The following is an 18,906-nucleotide window of genomic DNA, read 5'->3' as shown; positions in this document are numbered from 1 at the left end:
ACAGTTTGACAAGAGTTGACAAGCCGGAGAGCTGCACCAGGCTCCTGTTGTCTGTTTTGGCATGGTTTCTATGGCTGGATGCCCTTCCTAATACCAACCACTATCAATTATACTACTGCTAATGATATAATACAAAACTATGCTTTAGTATTTTAATGAATTTTTATCAGTCTGCTACTAGAACAAAAAATAAAGCATTATCGTCTGTTCTTTCCATACCAGCATGGGTTGGACAGGTCATCGCAGTCCAAGTCACTTCATATTCAGAATTATTGTTTTCCTAGATGGATCAGGGGACCACATTTCACCAATGTTTAAATTTTGGCATGATTTCTGTAGCTGGATGCTCTTCCAAACACCGACCACTTTATAGATTGTAGTTGATATATTTTATGGTGACACCAGCACTAGAAACATGGTTATGTCCTCAGTAAGACTAAACTATGGACCTTCTCATTGTCTCCATTTGCCAGTCACTTTATAGAGTGTATTGTGTCCATTTATCTTTTCACAAGTGGTAGTGAAGTTATCCGAATGAAAATAGAATTAGTTGCATATCTCTCTCTAATTCAATAAATTTTGAATGATAATATAACTTACTTGGCCATATTACCAATAGGTCTTGGATAATAATAAACTTCAAAGAGTGGGGGACAACAGAATAATCTTAGTTGTAATAAGCTTTGTAATAATCATTGATAATTTGATCACGAGTTAATTATAATGTTTTTGAGGTTGAACATGTTTATTTATTAAACTAATGTGTTGAATGCTTTATCAACAATAACCTTCACATGTTGTAACCATTTTGTTGAATGATTACTCATCTGACCTATTGATTTTTTTTTTTCTTCAACATTTGTTATAGGTTCATGTAAAACCAGGAGTAACCTTGAAAGGAAGTCTTGCTAAAGCTATGAAGTTGCGTGACTTTGAACCTGACAGATGTCTGGTATTTATACAAAAGCCATGGCCCAGGTTAGATTTTTTTTTTTTTTTAAGAAAACATTCTACACCTTAAAGTTATATGATATATATTTACATATCTTGTCACAATATAATGCAATATGATTGTTACTTTGCAAATATTCCAAAATTTACAATAGTAATGATAATTTCTAACATAAACACAAGGTAGAGGTATAATTGATATAATCATCATCATTAGAAAACAGATAGTGTGAATTTTCCAACAGTCCTCTTCCCCCTCCTCCTCAAAAAACATTTTTTCATAAATTTCTTTATAATCATAATCTATGTTGTTTGAAAGGTGTTTCTGTAAAATTTCATTAAAAGACATCCATTTTCCTGAAAGCTATGAGGGAAAAATCGGATCTTGTGAATTTCTTAAAGTCCCCCCCCCCCCCGTTCGTTTGTGTACATTTTTGTTTTCATATTCATTTTCTACACATTTTTTTTACACCTATTAGGTCCCCCCCCCCCCACACACTTTTTTTGGGTGACCGGGAGTTAAACTATATATTAATCAGTGATTCTACATAGAAAGAAGCATGGAAGTACAACTATGAAAGGCTGCTAAATGTGGAGAAGGTATGAGAGGAGGGGGAGGAGGAGGATCTCCTCATTGTGGACCAACTGAGGGATCAGCTATCCATGTTGAAAGCAGCATAATAAATATAGTAATTAAGGATATGAAGAAAGGGGAAGCTCCTAGCCTGACAGGATATTTGGTGGAGTGGGATATGACCTAGGCACCTGTGTAGTCAATCAGGTTGTCCAGGAAGGTATCATACCTAACCACTAGTGTAGCAGCGTTATAGTCAGCTGCTACAAAGGGAAGGAAGATGCCTTTAACAGAAGTAATTACAGAGATGTCAAATTGTTGAACCATGTCAAGAAAATTAGAGAAAATATCAGAGCACAACTAATTAAGAAAAACTTGATGAAATGTAGTTTGGTTTTGTACCAAGGAGAAACACTGTTGATGCTATATTCCTAGCAAGGCACCTGCAGGAGAAGCATTCAGCTAAAAATACATTGCTATACTTAGCATTTGTTGACATGAAAGAAGGAAGCTTTTGACAAGGCCCCTCACTGTCTCTCATCTGGTGGTTGTTATGGAAGCAAGGTGTAGATGAATGGTTGGTGAGAGCTGCTCAAGCCATGTACAAGGATGCTGTCAGTAGGGTGAAAGTCAGCAATGAGTAGAGCAACAAATTTAGTATAGAGATAGGAGTCCATCAGGACTCAGTTATCAGCCACATCTTATCATAATCCTCTCGGCCATAACAGATGAGTTGAAGACTGTTTGCATACAAGAGCTCTTCTTTGGTAATGATCTTGTTCTTGTAGCTGAATCTCCTGTGGAATTAGAGAACTTTCAGGTGTAAAAGCAAAGCCTGGAATTAAAGGGCCTTAGAGTTAATTTGGCAAAGACCAAAGTACTAGTAAGTAGGAAAGCAGACAAATTATTAATCTCTTCAGGGAAATATCCCTGCTTGATACAGAAGAGGTGTAGAAATTCCAGCCCCCTCTTATTCATCGTAGTCCTCCAGGCAATAACAGGAATTCAAGACAGGATGTCCCTGGGAGCTCCTCTATGCTGATGACCTTGCTTTAATAGCAGAGTCACTAGCAGAACTAGAGAAGAAGTTTCAGGTATGGAAGCAAGGTCTAGAATCAAAGGGCCTTAGAGCCAATTTAGCTAAAACCAAAGTCTTAATAAGAGTGAAAAGCAGATTGTATGATGCCTGTACATAAACAGCTATGCTACATGTGAAACATGAGCTTTGAATGCAGAGGACATGTGAAGGCTTGAAGAAAATAAAGCCAGTCTGCTCCACTGGATGTGCAATGTCAGTGTGCCTGTATGACAAAGTGTAAATGTTTTGAGAGAGAAATTGGGTAGAAGAGGCAAGAGAGAAAACTGCACTATTATGGTCATGTGATGTGTCATCATCATCATCATGTGATGTGTATGAATGATGACAACTGCATAAAGAAGTGCTGATCACTAAATGTGGAAGAGGAAGATGGGATGGGATGAAATGATGGAAAATAGATGTTGGGCTTCACAGAGAGGAGATAGTAAAGGAGTCAGACAATTGGTGAGTTGTTCTGATTAGGAAGACCCACCCAGCTAAGTAAAATCGATGCCATGAAGACATGTCCTTTATATCCATGCCCCCCCCCACACACACACACACAATTTGTCCTGTCAAACTTCTCCCCCCACCCACAGCCCATCTTCCTAACTTCTCCTCCTTCTTGCCATCTGTGTTCACCACTCACTGTATTCCCCTCCCTCTGTCTCCTACTCTTCCTCATGAACCTTCCTGCACAGAGTATCATCATCATCATCATCATCATCGTTTGATGTCCATCTTCCATGCATGCATGGGTAGGACAATTCACAGGAACGGGCCAGGTAGAAAAACTACCCCATGCTACTTTGTCTGTTTTGGCAGGGTTTTTACAACTGGATGCCCTTCCTAACACTAACCACTCTGCAGAGTGGACTCAGTGATTTATATGTGGCACTAGCACAGGCGAGGACAGTTTTTAGCATGATTTTTACAGCTGCTGGATGCCCTTCCAGATGCCAACCACTTTACAGTGTGGACTGGATGCTTTTTACATGGCACCAGCACTGGCAGGGTCACTACGTAACTCACAAGACAAGGAATTTTGAGAGGGGCAGGGGGGCATTTGAGGAGGGGAACTTGTGTCAGAGGATGAAAAAGAGAGAGAGAGTAGACAGAAATAGGTGTGCGGCTGTAGAAGAGATATGTGGCTACCCAACCAGAGGGAAGAGAGAGAGTAGGAAACAGCAAGGGTGTGAGAGAGAGCAGGAGAGGGATGGTGAAGTGCCAGGGTATACTCACAAGTAACAAGGATCAAAGCATAGATGCGTAAAGGAAAGAAAGGTACAAAGGTTGTAATATATGCAATCAAGTGTTGCCAGGAAGGTGCAAGTAAGGAGTGCGGATTGGGGTTGAGGGCAGGAAAGAGGATTGAAAGACACCTCTCTGTCCAATCTTTTCCTCACAACATGTCTTCCTGACACGCCTCCCCTCCTTCTCCCACTCTCCTTTCACAATCTTGTGTACTTACCCATCCAATCCCTGATCCATCTCCCTTCAACATGGCTGTACACCCCATCACATCTTTACTATGTTATCTATCTTACCCCCCACCACTACCACCACTCTCTCTCTCTCCCTCCCTCACCTATGGAGGTAGAAATATAACCCCTCTACTGCAAGACACCTATTTCTGTCCCTCTGCTGATACTTTAACTTCTCAACATTTGGCACAAAGCCACCTCCTTCAATACTGCCCCCCCCCCCTCTTCAGTTGAAAAGTCTTGTTTTGCAAGCTACTTGGTGTCAGGTAAAAAGCACCCACCAGCTCACTCTGTAAAGTGGTTGGCATTAGGAAGGGCATCTAGCCATAGAAACCTTGCCAAAGCAAGCAGAGCTTGGTGCAGCCCTGACTTTTCCAGCTCCTGTCAAACCATCCCACCCATACCACCCACAAAGAGAGGTTAAATGATGATGATCATCATCATCATCGCCACAGCTGCCGAAAACCAGAAGAAATACTGCAAGATATTCAGTCTGACAGCTCACTACTTTATCATTAACCTCCAAAAGATGAAAGACAAAAAGGGATAAAGAGAAATCATGCATCTCCTAATTTTTCATATTCATTCAGCTTTCGAGACTTATGATAATCTGTTTTTCTTCAGGAAATTTATTCCCTGGGATGTTGATCTCTCAATGCTGGCAGCTGAGGAACTTTCTGTTGAATTTATCAGCCAACATCTCCCCACTGATAAGCCTTTATGCCACAACTATGTAAGTATTTATTTGCATATTTTCTAATAATGAAATCTCACATTGGTGCAAGATAGCACGTTTGTTTTTGAAAGGTGTGTTAATTAAAATGACATCCAATGTATTACTGCAACCTATTTAATTAACCTTGAATCAAAGGCGAGTTTAACTTCTGTCGGATCTGAATATAAACTAGAATAATTAGCTACTCTAAGGTTCAACATTCTACAACTTCAGTATTTTATAATTTTAACTTGGCAATAATTGAAGTAAGAAATTATCAGGTTGTGGTTGGCCATCTGAGAATATGGCAGCAGCTTGCATTACCAGTTTGCTGGACAAAAGCAACACTCGTGTAAAGTACCTATTGTTTAAGAACCTTTAACCACAATGCTTGTTATTTTTTTTTTGTTTTTTTTTTTGTTTGTTTTTGCAAAACATGTATTGTGGTTAAGGTCAGCTACTTGACAAATGTAAATGTTTCATCTTAGGTTGCAGAGAGCAACTGATCATCATACAACTACCATCTATTGAATGCCATTTGAACAGGTTATCTCCTTATCAGCTACTTGAAGCATTAGAAGTTTATATTGTATCAGCATTTCACTGTATAATTAGTTATCTCTATGAATCTTGGAGAATATTTCAATGTGATTTCTGCTGTACTTTTTCATAGAGAGCATCCAAAAAGAAACATTTTCATATTTCATTTGTGATATTTGGATGAATATTTTTGGAAATATGACAATTTGAATGATCAACAAACTTGTTGTAATCTTGTCTAATTGGCCTAAATTAATAATTAGCCACATTTGTGGTGTCGTATCATTTTCAAATTACTTAGTGACCACGGTATACCAATTGGTTATTTTTTTTTTTTTGTTCAGGTTCTTGGAAAGAAATCTTGGGTGGGAGCAATTTTATATATATATCTATACCTCTAAGGCCTATTTTGTTACATGTCACAAGCTGTCAACTCCACAGTGTTTTCAGACCTAATTAAATCAAGAAGCACAAGCCATGGGGGACTTCAGTTTTGGCATATTTGTAGTAGGTATAGAACTAAATAAATCCTGAGATTTTGAAAGATGACATTATTTTAATAAAATTTTAATGGCTAATTAAAAATGGCTCTAAATGGTGGAGTTTCAGATTAGGACACCCACAAAAGTTGAATTTTCCCCATTTTGACAGAGATGTTTCCTTTTCTTCTTTTTTTAATTTTTTTTTTTTTAATCTATTTCAATAAAAGTCTTGGAAATGATAGTTGTAAGCTTTTTATGAAAAAACTTTTTGGAAAATTTGATTTTTTTTCCACCCCTCCCATCCAGGCCGATTTTGGCTAATGTTTTTTTGCATTAAGCACTTAAAAACGATGAGAGAAGCTGTATTTGTTTTTAATATTTTCAAACAAAAAAATTGTGTGATTTAAGGGGGATTTAGCTGTTGTTTCTCACACATCCCACAACCACCTGGTTCTTTTCTCAGAATTGCATGTAGACCTAGATTTTAAAAAAAAAAAAAACAGAGCAAAATATGAAAACTCCTTGTTTTAAGCATTAAAAAACAAAAATTAAAGACATTAAAAACATTTGTAACTTACAGCAAACTCATTGGTAACAGAGAGAGAGAGAAACCCTAAACAAGTATGTAGACAATAACACTAATTGTCTGTCTGTATTCAAAATCAGAAAAAAAGAAAAAAACATCTCATCTGATTTTAATAGTCTACAAAATTATATTCATTGTACAATATAATTTTTATTGGTGAAATTTGACCAATATTTCTCAAAGGAAAACAAAGTTTACCTGTACAAGAATATCTGCTGGGTTTGCCTAGCAGCTCTCTGCACATTAAAACAGTGAGATGAAATAAACAACATTCTCAACACAACGAATCTATTGTAAGGTTCGTCTCGATTCAGTGCATATGTTTACTTAATAATTACTTCATCCATTTCTTGAAATTCTGGCTCATGTTCTGTTTGACCTTTTGTTACACGTAAATACGCTTTACTGACTTTGTGCCTTTTCATCATATCGTGGCCAGGTTTAGCAATGACCATATAAAATTTGCAAGAATTTTTTTTTCTTATGATATAAAAACTTTGAAAAAAATATGGTCTTTTCTAAATGAAAAGTAAAGATAAAATGTTCACGTTTCTATTTTGTAATGCTTATATGACCTACCCCTATATATTTTTATATCGAAATAAAGCAAAAACATTCCTCTTCATGACTATGATTTTGAACACAACTGGAGTTATAATGCTCCAGCACATTGAACCAGAACAAGGGCTACCGTTCAGCAGAATAAAAAAAATGGGATAAACTTTGTAAATGCAAGAAAATACCAGTGTGTTTGAGGGACCCTAACATGATATGTAACAATCAGACTTTAATTCAAACTATATGAGAACAAAGTTCACATCTAAAACTTTCCAATGATATATAATTTTTTGAGGAAAATATTTATTTTCACATGAAAATGAAGCAAAAAGTGTGTTTTTGTGTGTTCAAACTGTGCTTGTCTCCATTATATGGTGCTCTATAGTGATACCTAGTATAATGCAAAGCTATTTTCAACTGCCTTCACAACAAGAGCATTGGAAAATTGATCAAATATTTTTGTTAGCTTACCAGAAAATGTAAAGAAAAACCAATCCAGTGAATTTTCTCTTCATTTGATATAGTGAAGTACATTATTCCTAATTAGGTTAACTGAAGAAAATAGAATCTTTTTTCTGTTATGGAACCTGTTAGTACATATTTGAATGCATTAGTTTTAGCTATCATAATTTGCAAACAAATGATACAGTAAGATGTTTTAGATTAGAAAGAGCAGTATCATTATTAATGGGGCAGAAATACAATCCTAACTTACAGGAAAACATTCCTGTAGCACTGAACAAATCTACTTTCTCCTCCAGGAAATGTTGAATTCCACTTCATTGTTAAAACAAAAATTAAATTCTTTATAGCAAACATTGATTTGTGCTTTTCTTTTTTTTATTGACAAATCTTAAGAGTCAGTAGCTTTCTATAAATTTAAGCAACTTTAAAGATATTCCAATTATAATACTAATTTCTTTTGTTAGCAATATTTTATGAATGATTTAAAACATTTCATATTTATACAACATTTTTGCATTTGTAATCTGTTAATGACTATTTCCAGAACTTTCTGACTTCATATAATATTTCAATAGCTTTATAGTAGAATGGTTTAAGTTTAAATGCAAAATGATTTAATGATGCAAAATTTAAAGGAAACTCCATTGTAAAATATACCAATGTAAGAAAATCCAAGGACAGCCATATATATATATATATATAGCATGCTTTAAAACAAAATTATGAATATCTAAAGTAAATATTTTAAACATTCTATAAATTGAAGTATGCTTAGCACAAAACTGAAAAATCTAATATTTTAATCAATGTGTCCCCTATAATAACATAAAACTTTTGAGGTCATTTTGCCAGCCACATATATTGTCTCTAGTTTCCTCGAAATTCATGTGTTTATATATTTTTATTTTTGTCGTTACCATGGTAAATTACATTCATGACATCATTTCTAAATTTAACCATCTGACATTATTATGTTTTCCTTCTTACTTAATATGCAGTCTAAAAAGATCTAAAAGTATAAATTAACTTTTGTAGGTAAGGAAGACATTTTTTACTATAGCTTTCTGTGATCTGTGCAGAAAGTTGTTGTTCCATGGTTGTTATCGCTGTGCAACTTGTGGCCTCCGCGTGCATCAACGTTGTATACACCGGGCTTACAGCTACTGCGATGGTGGTGATGATTATCATTCACATTATGGTAGTCCAAATAGAATTTCAGAACCAATGTACAATCAGTAAGTGAATCCTATTTTATTTACCATTGGAATTTGTATCTTGTGGGAGAGAGTATATTGCTTTTTATGGATTATCACATTTTATAAGTGTTTTTTATATTCATTGATGACCTAAATTTTAAAAATAACTATTAATATTGACTTACATTTTTTTTAGAATTAAAGACCAATTTAATTCTAATTCTAGAGAAATAATTAGAATTTAATCCTTTAGTTGATAGGAAACTAAACAATTGAGAGGTTGACATTTGATTCTTTGTCTGTGGTTAAGATATTTAATTGTAAAATCGCCCAGAGAGTAAAGGGCAAAAGCCACAAGAAATGTGAGGTAAGTAGTTGGAGGTGGGGGGGAGGAGGAGAATAGTGTAGAGGCAAGGAGCAGAAGATAAAAGCAATGAAATTGTCCTGGGAAGGTGGGCAAGAAGAGAGAAGATTGAAGGAGAGGCATCCTAGCCATCAACACTCTTCTCATTAGCTTTCTTTCTGCTGCCTTTGCCTATGGGAGCAGGTTTTCTCCATTACAGCATATCCCCAGTTGCTGCAGTCACTTGTCATCTCTTTTGTGAGATTTACCATCTTCAGATCAGGTTTTGCCTCTTCTCTCATGTCTTTCTAGCTCTTCCTCTTCCACAGGCACCATCCACTTTGCTCTGATGGAGAGACCCTTCAGAGCAATATCTTTTTGTTTGTTAAAAATTTGGCCTTTAGTGAGCCACATAATTTTATTGTTTCTAGACCATTTCCAGATGTATCTCATACACTACCTACATACGTTTCCAGTCCGTTCAATCAGTTCCAGACATTGCCAAATCAACGTAACACTCGTAAGCGTCCTCCTCCAATATGCCAGAGAGAGCGTTCAACATCAGCTCCAAATGTCTGCTGTAATCTAGTCAATGTAAGTAATAGCTTCAACCTTTCATTGCTCAATGTTGACTTTGAGAAAAAAATTATATATCACCATTATGATATATATACACACACACACTCACATATTGGTTCATCCCATACATAATGCAGTTTTCTTATACTTTTATTTTCCAAAATTAAGGTAAACAAAGTTCTTTTTAGTCTAAAATATACTCTCCTTCATTTGTGTGGTAGACTTGCAAGCCTCCTCTTCCAAAATTCACTTGTCCATGACGAAAAATACTCCTCCAGTACTGTTCTGATCTCATCTACAGAATTCATATTTTTTCCGTCCAAATGATTTTGAAGACTACAGAATAAATGATAATCAGGTGGGGCAATGTCTGGTGACTATTGTAGGTGGGGCATCGCTTCCCATTCAAACTGCTCCAGCCTTTGGAATGTCATTCTCGCTGTATGTGGCTGAGCATTATCCTGATGGAAGAACATCTTTCTTCTTGAAACCAAAGATGGTCATTTTCCTTCTAGCACTGACTTAAGCCACTCAAGCTGCTCACAGTAGATCTCCTTTGATATCATTTGGTCTGGGTTTAAAAGTTCAAAGTGGACTAAACCTTTCATATCCCACCAAACAGATAAGAACACCTTACGTGGATGAAGACCTTCTTTAGCCTGGAGTGCTGCTGTTTCTTCTTTCCCTAACCACTGTCTTGAGCACTTGAAATTTTTATAGGGAACCCATTTCTCGTCACCAGTCACTATTTGGTCCAAAAAAGGTTCAGTTGTGACATGTGACAGCAAAGAAGAGCACACATTCACTCTCTGTGATTAGACTCAGATAGTTTGTGTGGAACCCATTGACCCAGTTCGCTGATTTTTCCGATGGCACACAGTTGTTGATGAATGGTCAAATGACCAAATCCAAGCTTCTCTGCTGGTTTCTCAACCGTTACAATGGGGTTTTGTTCCACCAGGGTTTGTGCTCTACACATCTTCCAGGACGAGGCTCATCTTCTAGGCTGTAGTTTTCAGCTTGGAATTGCTAGAACCACTGTTGACACTGGCTTATGCTTATTGTCTGATCTCCATATACTGCATTAGTATTCCTCACCCTTTCTGCTGTTGCCTTTATTGAACTCATCAAGCAAAATATGCTGAATATGCTCCTTTGTCACTTCCATTATTAGCTTTGGGAAAATAGTTAAAATCAATCTGCACTATTCAGAACTTGCACTAAGGATAAGAACAAGGTAAAATTATTACCTGCTTTTATAGCAAGTTGAAACAGGTTGATATCTTGTCCTCTTCCAACTTTTAGTTCATGTAATTGAAAAACCCGTATTATTTATGGGATAACCCAATATATATCTATATATATATATATATATATATATATATATATATATATATATACAGAGAGAGAGGGGGAGTGGGGTAAAAATCTGTATATCAAAGTTATATGTATAAACATCTGTATGAATATTTACTGTTTGTTTAAAGGAAATTGTGTGTGCACGTGTCACTTTGTACATATTTGTATGTGAGTTTTGTATCTATTTTCCCATGCTAGCCTGAGTAGAAAAGATTTAACATTTTGGGACATCTTAGTCATAACTGGAGAAACTGGTGTCCACATGTGGGTGTTAATTAGTCCATTTACTAATGTACACTTTTAAAAAATTTCAATTTTACAAACAACTAACATGGAGAGGAATGATTGAAATTTGCTGTTGTGAAATTTCAATTACTCTTTTGCCATTGTACAAATCATGTTGCCAACTATACTTTTTTTTTTTCTGTAAATTTTACTTGAAACCTCTTTTACTATAAATTTGATAATAGATTTTAATTATTACTACTAGTAAATTTCTTAATCATTCTTAACATCTTCGTCACTTGACTTTTCTGTAAACTGGGTTGTTAGATTATTTACAAATTTTAATATTGTTACAACTAGTTTTTTTTCTTACTTCTACGTGTTGGATAGCTTTACATAAATTATAATATACTAGCAGTATTACCTGTCGTTGATCAAGTAATTACTTTTACTGTTTCTCGGGAGCCAAGATTAATATGTAATAATTGAAATAGAAAAAAAGATCAATTTCATACATGAACTTGTGTTTGTTTATTATATGACAATAATGAGTTGTATGTGTTATTTAATTCATTAATACAGTAATGGCAATTATAGAATATTGTTATAAGAGAAAAAACATGTAATAATTTAAAGTAGAAAAAGATCAATTTCATGCATGAATTTCTGTTTGTTTATTAAATGATAATAATAAGTGAGTTATGTGTTATTTTATTTATCAATACAGTAATGACAATTATACAATACAGTTCATTGAAATAGGTAATTTACTCAATCTTGAATGTTATAATAGTAATGGTAAATTAAATTATTAAAGTATTCATGTTGCATTAAGAGTGAATATTTCTTTATAAACAATGTTTTTTGTTTTATTTCGGGGTGCATAAGCAAAAAGATTTTACACCCACACATGATGCTCGTCCATAAAGTTGACCATGTAAAAAGCATGGTTCTTCAAGTAGCAATCCATCAACTTTTAGTGTTTGGCCCTGACTTTTATTAATGCTGATGGCAAAAGAAAGTGGGATAAGAAACTTGAATTGGAATGGGACATTAGATGGTATATAACTGGTATGTGAGGAATGAAAAGGGTCTTACCTTTACCACAACCAGTGAGAATATTTGCCTCAATGTACTTCGTCATAAGTTTGTGCACAATCTTTGTACCATTGCATAATTTTGGATGAGACAAATTATGTGCAATAGCATATTAGGAGTCCTTTTTTGTCAGGTGAAGACAATGAGGAGCTGTACCTGGTGGTTCTGGGGAGTTCAAAAATTCAATGGGGTAATTAACAATATCCTGATCATCAACAACACTTTCAATTGAGTTATAAGTGAATATTTCTCCTGGAAGTTTATTCAATAGCATATTATTAATGCTATTTACGGCAACATTTTTTTTTTTGGAGCCAGTGTAGCTCGCTCACAAATCCAATCTGTATTGCTGTAATTATGAAGAAGATTAGGAAAGACTTCATCCACCAAATCATCGACGGAATCAGTTGAATTATATATTGGATTGAATGTAAGAAATTAGGCAATGGCATAATAGCTCCTCTTGAACCAGGTGCCTTCATTTTGCCGAAGAAAGAGACAGAATTTCAATTTTATATATATAGAAAAAAGCATAATAGTTTCCCCTGAACCATTTAGTTTCATTTTGGTGGACAAACGAATGAACAAACAAACAGACAGAATCTCTCTTTTATTTATATAGATAGATAGAAGATAATATTGGAATAGGTTATTAGTTTGAAGAACTGAGTTGGTATATCTTTTGAGCCACATCCCAAACCAAATAGACAAAATCAAGTTAGCTTTATTGAATTAACTTGTCAGACAAAACAAAATAAGAAATCCAGCTTCTAGTTTAAATTACTGTGAAGCAAAATAAGTTGTTGAACAGGTGCGTAGTTAACTGAGAGAGAGAGATTCACCTTTTTGGTGATGGTTCCTGGATAAAATGTAGAGTTAGGAGAAAAAGCATAGCTACTATTTAACTATTATTAATGATTGGATGCTACTTAGCAGCTGTTGTTGAGAGATAGCGTTATTTCTCTAAGATATTAGGCAATATATCTTGTATTCTTTTGTTTCAATCCTATGTAGAGCTCCTTTTTGACATCTGAACAAGAATCGAGTAGAAAGAATATGGACTATCCTGGAGATCATTCAAGTATGTATACCTCTAGACCATTTCTTGAACATATTTACTTCTGTGCTAGTATTTTCTAAAGTTGTATAATGCATTATGTTTGAAAGTAAAATTGTAGATTGATTTAAGGAAATCTCTTCCAAGAAATATTCTTAATTTTAATTTATTTGTATTTTCAAGAGCAATATTTATAAATCTGCAAATGTGAAAAATACAGACAGTCACTGTTCTGACTTTTTACTGCCATTGTAACATTTTCATTTAAAAAACACACACAAATAGTTGTATTTAAGAATGTTGTAATAAATTCACAACACTTTTTCATGCGAAATCTCATATTCATAAAACATCTGGAACTTATTCCATTGTCTTTCCCATTCCCTTATATTCACTGCAAATGTACACTAATTTGATTCAAGAATTCTCTTGAAATTATTTTTTATGTCAGTTCTTCACATTTTAATCATTTCTATTGTTTTTGACATGTTTTTATGGTTCCACCTTGTAAATAATATAAAAATTATTCTGCAATCATTCATATTACATACTGAGAGCAACTTTGCCGCTGCTTGACCTACTAGAAATAGCAGCCAAGTGTCTCTCAACACTTTAAAAGAAAAACAGAAGGATATATTGCATAATGTAATCCTAGATAAACTATGCCTGCAAAAAAGAAGTAATAATGATAACGAGAATGACTTTCATTTGGGCTGATTTGTGAATCATTAACAACTTTAATTCTTAGGTGTTGTATATTTTAAAAGTATATGAGATAAGTGTATAAAGTAATGTAAAGGTTGAAGAAAGTATCTAATGACCTGTATTATTACCATGGCAATTTGAAATAGTGAAACATGTTGCCAATTTGCATAGTGTTTACCTGAAATATTTTATCTGGTAATATGTATGGTGTCTGTGAATTCAAATCTTGGACTGTTGTGTTTTATGAAACACAAAATTAAAACTTTATTCTTAGAAGAAGATTTTACACTTACTTTATATCTCTCTTAATTATGGAGTTTTGTGGGTATTTTTCAAAATTGTTTAAATTTATGAAAAGGACTGCCCCATAACCTCCAAAAATGCTCTCAGACCAGTGAGATCAATGTTTGACCGCAAGAAGGAGCTCTGTCCACAGCATGCACAGGACTTTTTAGACCAGTGAGGTTGATGTTTTTCTTGATGAACTACAGGAAAACCTGGGGCAATGTGGGAATTTCAGAGAGGTGACATTCAGGCATGGAAAGATTGTGTATAGTTGTTAGTGGGACTTAGCAGATGAATAAGTTGGATAATGGGTATGAGACAAGCTGGCTTTGAGGTGGAAAGGCCACAATCGTGTTGAAGAATTACAAGTTTATGAATTCTATTTCCTTTTGCTGAAACTTAACTTCAAACTTGAAAGGTTTTTCTGAATGGTTTGCCCAAAAGGTATTTGAAGCATCACCTTTCTTTTGCTGTTGGCATTGTTTCTATGTATTTCAGATGTTGCTGCACCAGGTACAAACCACAGCAACAGAAGTAACATGAGCCACAGACAAGCTCTTCAGTATAAAGATAAACGTCATGCTAGCGACAGTATTACAGCTATTTGTAAAATTTCTCCATTTTTCTCTTCCTTTATGTCCAGAGGTATACACTACTGCATGCTTCAGAGTGGTGTGAAGATTTGGTTTGCCCTTCCTTCAGATAACGTTTTCATTTCATCTAACCTTTTACTGTGACTTTAGAATCAAGTTGAAGCAAACTAATCACTTTATTATCACATTTCAGTAAACAATAGAGCCAAAGGTGTTTTACTAATATTTCTTGTGAAACATGGATCCAGTTTATATCATGATAATATCTTCTTAAAATAACTCTGATGGTTAAAAATATTTAGTCTTCATAACAAGAGTAGCTCTCTCAAACTGCTTCTTTATTTCTCTACTGTGTTCATCATGTGACATACTCGTTGATTGACTCTAATGATGTAATTGAGCTGTTATTTGAACTTATGAAACTTCAGTTTAAGCAATCCTCCAGGCTACTCATTCAAATACTAAATAAGAATTATGGACTTGTGTATAACTTGATACATTTGAATAAGTGAAAGCAATAGCACTGATACATTTTTGAATGTCTTACATGAGTTTTTAAACGTTATAAATTCATTTAGGTGACCCTTCAAAACATCCTTGATTATTCTAGTTCTGAAGTCTGCCATTCAAGTTTTGTTTGTATAGAATATTTCTTTGCTCAAATTAAATCCATTTTATCAAATGGATTAAGCATTTTTTATATTTGTTTTATCAATTTTTTTAAAATTATTAAGCTATAAAATTTTGTTTTAGCAGTACATTGTCTCTTCATTACGAGACATAGTGTTTGGTATCCAATCAAAATATGAAGGTCTCAGATTCTATAATAACCTCTGAACTGTTCCCAAGACAAACTGATTAACCTTTTGCCTATCCACTGATTTTGTGACTGGTGCATTAACAGAGTTTTGCTCCAAGCTAATATTATAATACAGAATATACCGATAGAGTTGCTGTATCTTAGATGTAAACACTTTGCGTACAAAATAGTTTTGTGGACAGAAAAAAAAAAATAAGAAGAAAAACCAACTATAAACAATATTTAACAAATTAGATGCAAATTTGTAGACACCTTCATATCATTATTTGGCTATTTGCTTTTCCAAGCATGAGTGTGAAGGGGATTTGTTTGAGACAGGATTTTATGACTGGAAACCCTTCCTGCCACTGTGTGTTTTCCAAGAGATTTTTTTTTTATACCATAGTGCAGAGTTACAGGTCATGATATCAGTGAAGAATGTCAACATCAACAGTGTGTGTGTGTGTGTGTACTCTCTGTCTATTGAATTCATTTTTACTGCCATTTTTCTCTCCTACACATAAGAGTTTTCATTCCACAATCTTGCAAACCGATTCTTCAACTCACCTTGTGCCTTGTGGAGCCATCTAGGCATCTTATTGCCATTATCTGTCTCTTAAAGTTCCTGCTGGTTTTTCTCTTTCTCTCCAATTCTCATACTGGATGTGAGTAGCCATGCACAAGTACCTGCACTGTCCCCTCTCACCCCACCTCATAGTTCAGTCCTCTCGACCCCTGGCATGAGATTACCCCCCCCCCTTCCCTTTCTGTAGTTCTGTAGTCTCAGTAATGCAGGTGGTGCGAAAAGAAAAAAGGCACCCAGTCCATGGTGTACAGTGGTTGGTGTTAGGAAGGCATCCAATCATAGAAATCGTACCAAAATAGACATTGGAGCATTGCTGCAATCCTTGGACACATCAGTTCCTGTCAAACCGTCCAACCCATGGAACCCAGGCATTAAATCATGAGAATGTGGATGAAATTTTTGAGAGCACAGCATCACCACTATTTAGTTTTTTTGTAGGAAAATGACAACTGACAAAAGTGTCGTGGTTCAGCAGCTTTTCATACAATTTCACACTACAAACATCACACAGATGGGAAGCCTACAATGCTGTGTGTGTGTGTGTAAACACAAGTTAGCACAGAGGTGCAATATAAGGTGGGAAAAGTAGTGCTCAAATACCAAAGCTAGAATAAAATACTATTTTATTAAAGCCAAAAGAAACTTCACAAACTGTTACTTAAGTTTCAGACAACCATTCATCAGAGAGTTGTGATAATACAGGCTAATAAAGAAATTTGATAAATTGTGAGTATATATAAACCTTGGAGGTTTTAGTCGAACCGGTCAACTTCAGTCCTTTTTTTTAAGTCTGGTACTTATTCTATCAGTGTCTTTTGCCAAACTGCTAAGTTACAAGGTTACAAGGATGTAAACAAACCAACATCAGTTGCCAAGTAGTGGATGGGGAGGCAAAGACAGCAATATTATCATCATCATTTTTAACGTCCACATTTCCATGTTTGCATGGGTCAGATGGGGTTTATTAAAGCCTATTTTCTATAGATGGGTGCCCTTCCTGTTGCCAACCCTCACCTGTCTTCCACACAAGGTAATAGTTTTCCAGGGCCAGACATGCTCTTGCAGTATATTGGAAATGAATGTTATTGCTTGTATGGTTGTTATAAACCATTTACAACTATCAAAACAAGGAGACACAAAACTAATCTCCTTGTTGAAGTGCTCCAGCTGCTTCATTGAAGGCCCCATGGAAATCCTCCAAAGTGAAGGTGTCCAGGGCCCTCGCCACAGCCTCCTTCATATCCAAAACAATTGTCCCTAAGGTTTTCCATCAGTTTAGAGAACAACAAAAAGTCACAGGCTACAAAGTCTGAACTGTGGGGAGGATGAGGGACAGTTTTGGTGCCCCGTCTCTGTCGAGTAATTGGTTACCAGGATGGAATTGTGGGCTGGTGCAAGTGCCATCAACCCAAATGGAAAAAAGCTCTGTCCTTTTGTGTTGAGATCTCTTCCTGAACTTCCTCAAAACCTCCACAAAGTACTCTTTGCTGACTGTCTGGTCAGGGTTTGTACCAGTGGAAAACATGCTCAGCTCATACAAGTTAATGCAGAAGTAGTTTGGAGCATTTCATAAGTATCTGTAGCATTTTTGCCCAGTTTAGCACAGAATTTTATTACATAGCAAGCATCCCAATTCTAGTGTAGAAACTAGTCAGCTGACAAGCAGTGTTCTGTAGGGTGTATATGCATAGTGCTGTTACAGCCATCTCCTTCAGTCTGGAATAACAGATGTTGGCAGGTCAGCTTGTTACATGTATAGTTTGACTGGGCTGGCACACTGGAAGGATGCACCGGGATCCAGTCTGATTTGGCATGGTTTTCTATGGCTGGATGCCCTTCCTAACAACAACCACTCCAAGAGTGTAATGGGTGCTTTTGTGTGACACCAGTATCTGTCACAACTGCAATTTTGCTCGGCTTGATGGGTCTTCTTCTCAAGCACAACATAATGCCAAAGGTCTTTGTCATCATCCTCGTGAGGCCCAACAGCCGGATGGGCCCAGCCACTTTGCCTCCATGAGGCCCAACACTCGAAAGGTACTCAGCCACTTTGCCTCCGTCAGGCCCAGCATTCAAAGGTCGATTTTGTTACATGTCACCAGCATGGCTTCACTTGGCTTGACAGGTCTTCTTAAGCACAGCACATCCCCAAAGGTCTCAGTCACTAGTCATTGCTTCTGTGAGTTTCAAAGATCATTCTTCACCACCTCGTCCCATGTCTTCCTGGGTCTAATATATATATATATATATATATACACACACACACACACACACACACAACAGCACACACACACACAACAGCAGACACACACACAACAGCACACACTTACACTAACACATACACATGCATGCGCGCATGCATAGGAAGGAATAAAAAGTTCTTGTTAATACAGAATAGTATTATATTAATGATAATAATTATTTCTACTACAGGCACAATGCCTGGAATTTTGAAGATTGGATCTAATCGATTACATTGAACCCAGTACTCAACTGATACATATTTTAATGGCCCCAGTTTGGCAGCAAAAACAGAACAATCTCCCATATTGCGAGTGACTAACAAACTGGCTCAAAAGGAATGCAAAAGATGCATGATAACAGAGCTAAGTTTGTTCACTGAAGTTTGTGAGAAGTACAGTCCTGAA

General features: G+C 35.7%; 1 protein-coding gene across 8 annotated transcripts in view; it reads left to right on the top strand.

Moving 5' to 3' along the window:
• LOC106874195 (serine/threonine-protein kinase A-Raf) overlaps positions 1 to 18,906 on the top strand; it is a 79,325-nt gene that overhangs the window by 39,112 nt on the left and 21,307 nt on the right. For 2 of the 8 annotated variants that reach the window (XM_089348394.1, XM_089348403.1), the window contains exons 4-9: positions 869 to 978; positions 4,712 to 4,820; positions 8,469 to 8,668; positions 9,449 to 9,566; positions 13,248 to 13,314; positions 14,779 to 14,925. In XM_089348394.1, the coding sequence (XP_089204520.1) occupies positions 869 to 978; positions 4,712 to 4,820; positions 8,469 to 8,668; positions 9,449 to 9,566; positions 13,248 to 13,314; positions 14,779 to 14,925 (751 nt within the window). Of the gene's footprint in view, positions 1 to 868; positions 979 to 4,711; positions 4,821 to 8,468; positions 8,669 to 9,403; positions 9,567 to 13,247; positions 13,315 to 14,778; positions 14,926 to 18,906 lie in introns of all 8 variants that reach the window. The other 6 variants (XM_089348392.1, XM_089348399.1, XM_089348406.1 and 3 more) reach the window with 3 other exon arrangements.

The sequence above is a fragment of the Octopus bimaculoides genome, chromosome 1 (genome assembly GCF_046866305.1).
Source record: "Octopus bimaculoides isolate indiv1 chromosome 1, ASM4686630v1, whole genome shotgun sequence".
NCBI lineage: Eukaryota > Metazoa > Mollusca > Cephalopoda > Octopoda > Octopodidae > Octopus > Octopus bimaculoides.
This window is presented reverse-complemented; position numbering and strand designations above follow the sequence as displayed.